We start from the raw sequence: 10,520 nt of genomic DNA on the forward strand, positions 1-10,520 counted from the left end.
AACTTTATGTTGCCTAAAATATGCCAGAATACACCTGGTTACAATAAATTATTGTACCGGAGTATTGTACGGGTGTACAGCCTTCTGCCCCGGCCACTGGTTTTTCATGGATTATCGCATATATATTATGGCATGGCTGAGTAAGACGCATTTTTCTTTTCTCGACCAATTTTATAAATTAATTAATATTGTAACAATTTTAAGTGCGACTTCCATTAGTGCTTACAATATGCTATACATCGAAATAATTAATAGCTTTCAGCTGCGCGAACCACATTGTTTATCGAGTCACGCGCGCGTCAAAAGTTTCCGGCTTTAGCCGTTTTACACGAGGCACGGAATTGCGCAGGTTAGAGCTGCATTAATTTCTAAAATGGCGCGGAATTGCGCGAATGCATGAACGAAATCCGCATTCTCGCATGTGTTCGAGCAATAGGGTGGTTTCCTATTATTTTTTATTGCTTTAATCGAAAGATTATTACTCCTGGAGTACGTATTTCACGCTTTTAGATTTTTAAATGACAACATCTATTTTTCGCGATTAAATGAAAAGTGAAAATTTTCTAGCGCGCGAAAACGCGACGCTTAAGTATGAATGCCGGGAAATATCTCCGTACGTCGTATTTCTGGTTCCCCCTCCCGCCCGGTGAGGTGACCTTGAGGCGAGGCTTAGCGCTGATACGTCGCAGGATGCTAGCGGATAGCTGAGTACCTTGCTGAATGGTAGCGCTTGGCTTAAAAAAGGTTTATTAATACGTTATCAAACGAAGAAAATTTTCCGAACTTAGCCAGTTTTAATAGGTGATTATTAAGACATGTTTCCCTGAGCTCTGTGCCTCATGCATGCATTGGTAATCTCAGACGATGTATAACTCCTATCCTCTCGTGTATAAACTAGGTCCCTGTGACGTCATGCGGAGTGGAATCGCATGGGCGCCAATCTGGCCTTTTTCAAATGAGGATAAAATTTGACCCTTGCCATTCGTCTAAACCGGTATTTCAAAAACCAAATAATTATTGTATTATGAATACACTAATGGCGGGTAACGAATCGCAATCAATGCCTTTCGTTTTCTTTGATGAAGGAAACTACCCTATTCACCGCTTTACACGACGCAATTTTGATTGCGCCTTCGCACGTACGTCAGATTGCGCAATTCCGTTTACCGTGTAAAACGGCCTTTAGAGATGGGATTCTTACAGGGTAATGAGATCGCAATACATGAAGTTACTAATTCCACCTCTGAAATCCCTTCACCAATTGTGAACCGCGTCGAAATTTTTCTCTGCTGCGGCGCGACATTAATTTTCTCCGGGCATTTTCAAACGAGTAAGATTAAAAAAATGAGGATATCATGACTCCTCAGCTTCAGTGCCGATTACAGCGTTACAGACTTCAAAGTTAAGAAAAAATTAATTTTTCATGATCCCAGGGGAGTTGAGATTTAATAACTGTTTATGATTTTTTATAAATGTAATCATAATTCGCAATCATAATAATCATATATGTATCATATGAAATTGACTTGTAAAAATTTTCGAATTTTAAGACATACTTTCACCTTACACACTTGGAGTTGAAGCTTTCGAAATAGAGGTAATTTAGGATTCCTCCCAGCTGTACTAGAAATTATGCTGTCGTTGCCATCATTGGAAAAAATTATAATTGAAGTGCGCAATAAAACGGAGTATTGAAGTAATATAAACGTGGATTTTGTGAAGGATTGCAACAACAAACGGTAGAGAGAAAAATGAAACTGCAATTAACGAAAGAGGTACACGATTTCTCGCGTTCTCGTTTCGATCAATTTTATTGTGCGATATTGGTTACCGGCGTGGAATAAGCCAAGTCATACGGTCTATTTTATTTATGTTATAAATTATAAACTGCAATCTTATTTACGATGCATTCATTGAGGTACAGGATGAATAGAAATGGGACACCGTGAAGAAAGCGGGCGGAATTCAATGCGGGAACTATCCAGAGAAAAAGAGACCGACCGAAGGCCTGATCAACTAAAGTAACACAAAAAACACAAAAAGAGTTTTTTGGGCCTCAAGAGTATTTTTGCAACACAAACAACTCCTTGAGGTCTGCCTAGGTTATCCGAGATCCCGACCGCCATCGGACCGAAATCTGACACCGCAGAAGGAGAGCTCAGTCCCTCTCCCCAACTATGAATTTTTCTTCGCTCTCGAGTCCCCCTTCCACCCAGTCAACTTCCCCTCCAATTCAAACTGCAGCGGTCGCTGTCGGAACTAAATGCCAGCGACCGTTGTCGCGGAGTTCTCCCGAAGTATCCTATCCCCTTAAATAAATAATTTTGAGGAAAAATGCTACGATAATTTATTTATTTAAACTGTCTCGGTTTCATTAAGCTGAAAACAATAAATATGGAAGGAAATATCACAAAGCCGTACATATTATTCACCAATGACTTTCAGCGCTATTAAAATTTCATTGTTTATTGGTCATATGTTTTTTGATCGCGTTGGCGGAGGGTAAATCGTTTATAATAATCCAAGGATCTCGAGTCTAGACTTCGGGCACCCTAAAGTATAAAAATCGTCGAAGTGCGAAGTGGTCAAGGGAAAGGGACTGACCCCTACACTGGAAATGCGAAAATCATGCGGCGTGGCTTGGCCTGTTGAAGCTGTGCACTCAAATATCCTTTGCACCGACGCACTGGGTGATTAATAATCTCTTTGGATATTCTCGAAAGCCGAGAGTACTGTTTAAGCTAACATTTTTTGCATTTCCGAAGTCTCCTTGGGGGAAAATCCAACATCTCTTCTATGACTGTTGGCAGGGGCGGCTCCAGCCAGGGGGCGCGGGGGGCGCGCGCCCCCCCCTGGGCGGTGACTGACGGAATTTTTTGCTGCTTGCAATCTCCTCTTACCTATACCAGGAAAGGCGAGAATGAAATGATGGCTCGTCACCCATTGTGCTATCGAGTATCAATTTGTGAAGCGAAGCGCGTGTGGCCGAAGTCACCCCATTCTACGGTACATACATTCCTACAGCCAGAAAGAGTTTTTCTCGAAGTTGAGATGTTCCGAATAATTTGTTTCACTATCGGCAGGCGAGTTTATTTTCTTTGTAGAAAATTTCTGCAACTGTATATTCCTTAGATAAGCTTGCCAGATCTATGATTCGAATTTCAAAGTCTGCAACTCCGACAACAGATTCATCGGTCGTTTCCACTCGTAGGCACGGACAAGCAGCACAAAGTTGGAGCGCAGGAATCTGTTTTGCTGGCCTGCTGTTTGAAGTTGGAGCTCTGTACAATTACGAGCAAAAATTGTTGAAGATTTCCTCTGACGACACATTCTAAAGTTGAAGAGTTTCTCTCTGAAAAGGTTGGAGTAATTCATCAATCACACGTGAGCTTGGACAGTTGCATTCGTTTTGGGGTTATATTCTTTTTTTATGTTATCAAAATGATTTCTCTTTCTTTGTGTACGTGTAGATCTAAATTTATTTGCATAGATATGCAAAATGGTTAGGTGGCTAATAAGGAAGAAGCCTCGGCTAGAAAATGATTCAAAGGAACCAGATTCGACATCTCTTCCCGCGACTTTTTAAAGCATCAAGTAAACGTAATAAAACCATTGTTGATATCTTAGTTCATCAAATGACAGGTAACTGTGAGACTAGATGGGTAGAAAGGCATAAAGCTATTGTAACTTTTAGAGACGACTTATCTGATATTGCCAAAGCTCTCGAAAAAGTGTCAAAGTGGGATGATTATAAAACGGCAACTAAAAGAAGACGTTTATTGTTATCAATTTGTAATTGTGAATTCATTTGAACTGTATATAGTCTGAGTGATGTTTTGAGTGCAATTTATATTTTAAGCAGATATTTGCAAAATGAGACTGTAGATGTTTTTCAAGCTAAAAAAAAGTTGACCGAACTTTTGAAGTACTAAAGGATAAGCGGATGAACTCTTATAAAATTTTCTCTGGAATTTTTGCAAAGGCTAAGAAAATTATGGAGGAAATGGACATTCAAATCCGCATTCCACGTGCAGCCAATCGACAAAAGAATCGAGCAAATTACCCGGCTACCAATGATGAAGACGATATAATCGCGTATTGGGAAAAAATAATCTATATTCCCATCTTAGATTACGTAAATACGGATATCAAGGACAGATTTGCTGGAGAGTCAATAGAGTGCTTCAAGTTGAATACACTAATCCCAGCTGTTTTCATGGAAATAAAAAAATTGGACTCGTTAGAAAGCATGCTTGAAAAAATATGTGATAAATATGCACCGTTATAGAAAAAAAATAAAAGTAAAATGTTAACGGAATTAGATAATGAGATAACTTTTTTGAAAAAAAATTCCGGAATTTAATGACATGAAACCAATGAAAACTGCCATGGAACTTTGTGTGTGCACATGATTGTATTTATAAATACTTGATAATAATCGCTATAATAACTTCTCAAAAATATTTTCCAAGATATTCAGATGAAATGCGGCAAATGATTTTACTGTCGACTTCAGTTGTATTTCCTTGATCAATCATACAGTAGTTCCTGAAATCCAAAAGTTAAATATTTATGGGTAAAATTGGAATTTAATATATTGAAGAGAAAACTTCATTTCGCCCGCTAAGCACTTTTGTCAAGGGGTATAAAATGCGAACTCGCATCACGTACCGTGGACTACCCTCTATTTAAAAATGTTACGCTTATGTCTGCTTTTTCTCTCTCAATTTTTGATCTACAGGGATGGGGTTTGCTGCATTTGGTGTGGATTCTCTGTTTTCATGATTTGATCATAATTGGAAGTGCATAAATAATACATGAGTCGTAAATTATACTCACAATTTTCCCATAAGATTGCAGAGCGTTTTTTTTTTTATTTTCTCGCCCTATTTCCTTCAACTCTCCATCGAAATCTACGATTCGAACGTCTATTCAAAGCTTGTGTCTCCCGCTTGGAACGAAAAATATACAGATCGTTTGAAATTCCACACGTAAATCGGAAATTACTTTTACAAGTTTTTCCATAAAATAACACGGGCTTTTGCAATTTTCTCGGTGTATTCGGTGCAATTCGCTCATTAAAACCAAACAATTTGAACCAATTCCTTCATTCTTTCTCAACTATAATGCCGAAACTCTTATCTTATTTTGACGCTTGTATGCCACATCATGAGGGAGAGAGAGAGAGTGGGGGGAGGGGTAAGCAGCCCGTCGCGCCCCCCCCTCAAGGAAATCCTGGAGCCGCCCCTGACTGTTGGTAACATCTACAAGGCCTGTACCCAATTAAATCATGCAAGAATTGCGTGTCGACTAATATCCCGAGACTCTAATAAGTGCCACTGCGTACTTGTGCTCGCGGTAGAGCATGAGTTCCTCCGTTAGCCGTTGCGTCTGGCGTGTTTCTGTGTCATGGAGATTTTCCCCCAGCCCAGCTGCATGTGGACACCGATTGGCTCACAATTAACACTTCTTTTCCAGCGATAACAATATTCACATTTATGATAATTAGCAAGAATTTCTCTATTTCAATTTATTTAAAGCGGCATTGCGTTTGCTTTCGGCGATTCTCCTGACCGCGACTTTCAAAGGTTCGTACGCGGCGCGCACTGAGTCATGAACCCATTAACGGGATTGGTCGCCAACAGCCAATCGGAGTGCCTCTACCATGGGCAACGGGGCTCTCCACTGCACAGAATCTCTGCGAGCAATCTAGACACTTCGATTCCGATTCTATTGTCTGCAATTCCACGTTTCGATGCGGCTGCAAAAATTCCACCAAGCTACTGCACTTAAAATTACTACTATATATATGTAAAGCGTTGGACTGACAAACGTTTGTGTGAAATGTCTCTCTTATAAAAATAATCTCACGTAAGATTTAACACATTCCCGGCGAACAGAATACATAAACTTTTCTCGGCATTCCGCGCGGGTAAGATTTATATATAAATAAAAAAGCAAAAATAAGTTTAAGTAGGGTAAAGTTTAAATATAATCTCACGCCTTTTGGGGTGAGGTCTACTCCAACTTGTTCAAACAACCCAAGGTTTGAAGACGAATGAGTTTTCGAAGTCGAGCGAACTCTTTAGACAACACACAAAGATGATACGAGCCTAATATCGGATTCTAAGTAAGGCCTAAAAAATCCATACATAACGTCAGAACAACGGGTTTTAGAAAAGTAATATTATTTTATGTATTTTTAATTCGTCACTTATAAAACTCAAGTTTCGGAGAATATTTTTTCTTTCCATGCACGTGAAAAATATGTTGGCAGTTCACATGGTCAACAAAAAAACAAATGAATATGTAATAGGGATGGCTTAGGCAGTACCGTGGCCAGGATTTTGAGATGGGGTGGGTGGGCAGGGGGTTTAACGGAGATTTCGGGCCCCTTCTTTTCTGCCTGCAGCGACGAATATTATCGTTTCATTTATTAAGGCCGTTTTTGGCGCCTCTTTTAAAGACCCAAGGGTTGCTGCCCCCCGGCCTGATTTAAATGTATAAAATCGTACAAAAATTCAAAATAAGACTCAATACCCCTAGATCTTTAAATTTTACCATTTTTAGGGCTAACAAGTCTTTAATCGATCATCCCTCTCTTTGCTTTGAACTGAAGTCACTCTCCCTAATTAAGTCTACGACACGGAATGCGCGCTAATATTCAAAGACTTCCATTTCAGTCAATTAGGAATAAACGCCGTTTCATCGAGGTCGACGCACCTCAACTTAAAATGCTTGAGACTACGTGATTGTGGATACATTGGCATCGACAACATGTTTTCTATAAAGCTGGCTCAAAATGTCGATACTACTTTTCAATCCCTCATTTTCAGAGGGAGCCGTCGAAAGTATTTTTCAGGTGTATTTCCTCGCAAATCAAAACAGATGTCATTTATTCATGTTTTTACACCGATTTTTTTTTTGCTTTTCAGCTTGTGGCATCTCAAGCGTTCCTTTCGTAACGAATTATTCAAACTGGACGTAAACACGCATCTTAACACACCAAAACTGGTATCCATGCACACTCGAACACAGTTACCTTTCACTGTTCCAAGATATATCGTCGTTGCGGGGTAGAATGGAAGGATATTCATCGCAAAAAGGATAAGATGCACATAATGATCTCACGAGCCAGCCTAATTTCTTTTGTTATTCCATGGCAGTGCTTTCCTTCGAAGACAAAGAGAGGAGGCGTGGTTGAGAGGAATAGTTCCTCGCATCTAGCACCGATGTCATCTTGAATTCATCAGAGCAATGAGAGTAAACCCTTGTGAAGATTTGGCAGCATCTCCAACACAGAAAAAAAGGTATGCGGTAATATGTCGAAGGGAAGCTTTCAAAAATGCTGACCAGGGTCAACTCTGCGATCCCTGAAAATGTCAAGACCTTGGCACATACGCCACAGCGCGTAATCCGAGAAAACCAAAAGGGAGATCTTCCAAAACCAAGATTCCCTCCCTTCGCGATTGAAGCGGCACATTGACCGAGGGACGAACACCACCCCGACGCGACGTCCGAATGCAGAGGGTTGAGTGTGACGTGGTCGGAGACGAACGCCCAAGCAACGGGCGGCGGAGGGGAGGTATAAACAGCAGCGGAGGGGGGGAGGGTTGTTCCCCCACCTCGACCCCCTCGCCGCCCTTCTTGAGGAAGGCCGCGCGGGCGGGGGGAGGAGGCGGCACGTGCGTAATGCAGGATAAAGAGGGGGGGAAGGAGGGGGAGGAGAGGGGAGGGGTGGGTCCATCCAGTCACTCACCACGTGTCTGCGCCAGGTCCTGGAACTCCAAGAATCGCGCAGCCTCCAGCAGCGTCTCCAAGCTCATGTTGCTCGCCCGCCCCGGCCTCCAGCGCTGGACGGCTGGAACACCCCAACCCCTTTGCACAAACGACAACACAACAAACAAGGACAACAACCCCGCCCCCCGCAACCGGACGGGGGCGGGGTCAATCCACCACCTATCCACCTAACCTATTATCTATCTGTCTGCTATCGCGACTTGATTAGTGGGCGTTATAGTCGCGGGAGGGCGTCCCTTCACTCCAGGCACTCAGTCACGAGGAAGACACGCATGAGAGCCACTGTGCCCGGCCGAGAAGAATTCTCTGTCGCCCTCACGCACGCAGGCACCCCCCGCCCATCACACGCAACCGGCGTCCGCACTCGCGCGCCACGCACCTTAGCGGCGGCTCAGTTGCTACAGCGACGGGCACAATCAACACAGCGGCGCGCGGTCCGTCATTGGCTGCTGGGGACGGGCGCGGCCGGCACACCGCCCTCTGCACCCGAAGGCCGCATTCGGGGCGATTCCTCGTCTGCCCGTGCACCCGGGTGCTTAGCAGGGGGTGGGGGCCGAAGGGGCCTTGCTTTGGGGCCCCAGCAGAGCAGCCCAGGCGGCTCTAACGTCACCACGCGACCATCACGCAGCACGCCTCTTCATTGTTGTCACCGCCCCTCTGGCGGCCCCACGCGCAACTACGTGCAGTCTCCCGCCACGCGCGGCAGCGGCGGCGCCGCGAACTTCCTCCCACTAGGAGGCGGGGGGGGGGGGAGAGGAGGCCACCTGCCCCCCTCCACCAGGCGATTGATGGTCGGCCTGTGTTCCCGCCACTCATTGGTCGATAGTCGCATGCAAGTCTCATCTACTCTACGCCCTTCCTTGCTTCGCTGCCTCACCCCACTTTGGATGCGCAGTCAACCGCTTCCCCCACCCCCACTTCCATGCTTCATACGTGTATGTGCAGGTATTCGCTCTTCAGTCGATATATCGAATCGAGGTGCTCCGTCCGTGCGATACCGCGGAACATCCGTATTTTCGTGAACAGTGAGTAAATTGAGGGTGAGAAGGGGAGAAATTGGCGTTTCGGGGAGTTTAAGGTTTTTACAGGGGACACTTTTGCGTGGCAATCGCGTGACGTCACGTACCTGAGGAGAGAGCCAATCGGAATTGGCTGCAAATGTTGTCTGCATAGTGCTATATTAACGCATTAATTATTTTTTTCTAATACCATTTCACCTGCGCAAAAATTAAGGCATGATTATGTAAGTATCAAATAAGGATAGGGTTATTACTGGTTCATATAAGTAAAAAAACGGATTACGTTCCAAAAGCCTTTATTGTAAGTTGGTGTCTGTTCGTGAAAAGTGGTTTTCAGCAGAAATTAGTCTTTAGCATGTAGGTCAGGGGTCAACAAAATACACAAGTAAAACGAATAAGGATTAGTTTTTACGAATAAATATGAAAAAAGGGCGTACCCAGAATCAAAACTGGGGGGGGGGCAAAATTACCTGTGGTCGTTCAAGTTATAACTTTTTTGCACAGAAAAGGTTAACGAAACCTAAATTTTAAGAAAATAATGACAGCAATTTATTAGTTTTTATAATTATTTGTTTGAAAAAAATTATTTTAATTTTAGTTCCATGTCTTATAATAATATCATTTTTCTTCAAAAGGGAAATTTGTTCACAACTTTTATTTGAACTAAATTTTCTTTTCGCTTTCGCGGAGGGGCAGTTGCCTGGCTACACCCATCAATAGGAATGCTACACTCATGGTACCACTCTAACGCTCTACCATTCTACCACAGTCTAAACTAACATAGTAAAAAAAGTTCATACCAATAAACATGGGTTACAAAAAAATACGTTAAAATAATATTTAAAAGGGTCCTTGAAGTAAAATTGAAAAATTACAATGAAAATTGATTCATCAGATTAACCAATTAACTTCCAAATAACAATTAAGGAAAATATTTTATTGTGAACTTATTTATTGGAATGGGATACCATGGATTGACAGTGATTTTATGTTCATCGGGTTATATAATGCACTATACAGCATAATGCCCTACGTTTGATGTAATGTAAGTAAATTGGAAGGTATCAGGTCTAACGATATGTGTGGAAACCAAATTGGATATAGGAAGAATGGCCTAATTGGGCAGATACAGTTCGTTTGGCTATTGTACCCGGTCGGTTTATACTAACCGATTAGAAAAATTTTCAGCTGCAGTTATCCATCCATTCATAACTCAAAGGGCATTCGTATCAATGAAAAGTAACAAAGTGAATCCTTCCTATTTCCAATTTGGCTTTCACACATACTATTATGCTTGAATCTATCAAATTTACTTATGTCACATCAAACTTAGGACAGTATAGTGCACTTCACGATGAACATAAAATCACCAGTAATCCATGGTATCCCATTCCAATTTTTAGTGCGCACTACACAAAAATAGTAATCAAAGCAAAATTTCAAAACATAAGAGACATTATTGGAGTGAAAGGCATACATATTATTACACACCTCTTGAATTGAGGTGGCTTTTGTAATTGAAGTAAGGCCAAGGTACAAAACATATTATCATGCATACATACTAATAATTGAGGACCTTAAAAGGGCAATTTTTATTTTTGGAGATAAGGACAGATAATGGTTGGTGGGGTACACATTGCCATTTTGGCAAAGGGATACAAGTGACTTGCTGATAAGCATGTACATGTAAATCACTGTATC

The 10,520-nt window shown here is 42.2% G+C and overlaps 1 protein-coding gene across 1 annotated transcript in view; it reads right to left on the reverse strand.

Moving 5' to 3' along the window:
* Positions 1-7,933, reverse strand: part of LOC124155339 (max-binding protein MNT-like) — a 174,025-nt gene extending 166,092 nt beyond the window's left edge. Inside the window, exon 1 of the mRNA XM_046529074.1 lies at positions 7,760-7,933. Within this exon, the coding sequence (XP_046385030.1) occupies positions 7,760-7,826 (67 nt within the window). The 5' untranslated portion in view covers positions 7,827-7,933. The remainder of the gene's footprint in view (positions 1-7,759) is intronic.
* Between the last annotated feature and the right edge of the window lie 2,587 nt (positions 7,934-10,520).

The sequence above is a fragment of the Ischnura elegans genome, chromosome 3, assembly GCF_921293095.1.
Source record: "Ischnura elegans chromosome 3, ioIscEleg1.1, whole genome shotgun sequence".
Taxonomy (NCBI): domain Eukaryota; kingdom Metazoa; phylum Arthropoda; class Insecta; order Odonata; family Coenagrionidae; genus Ischnura; species Ischnura elegans.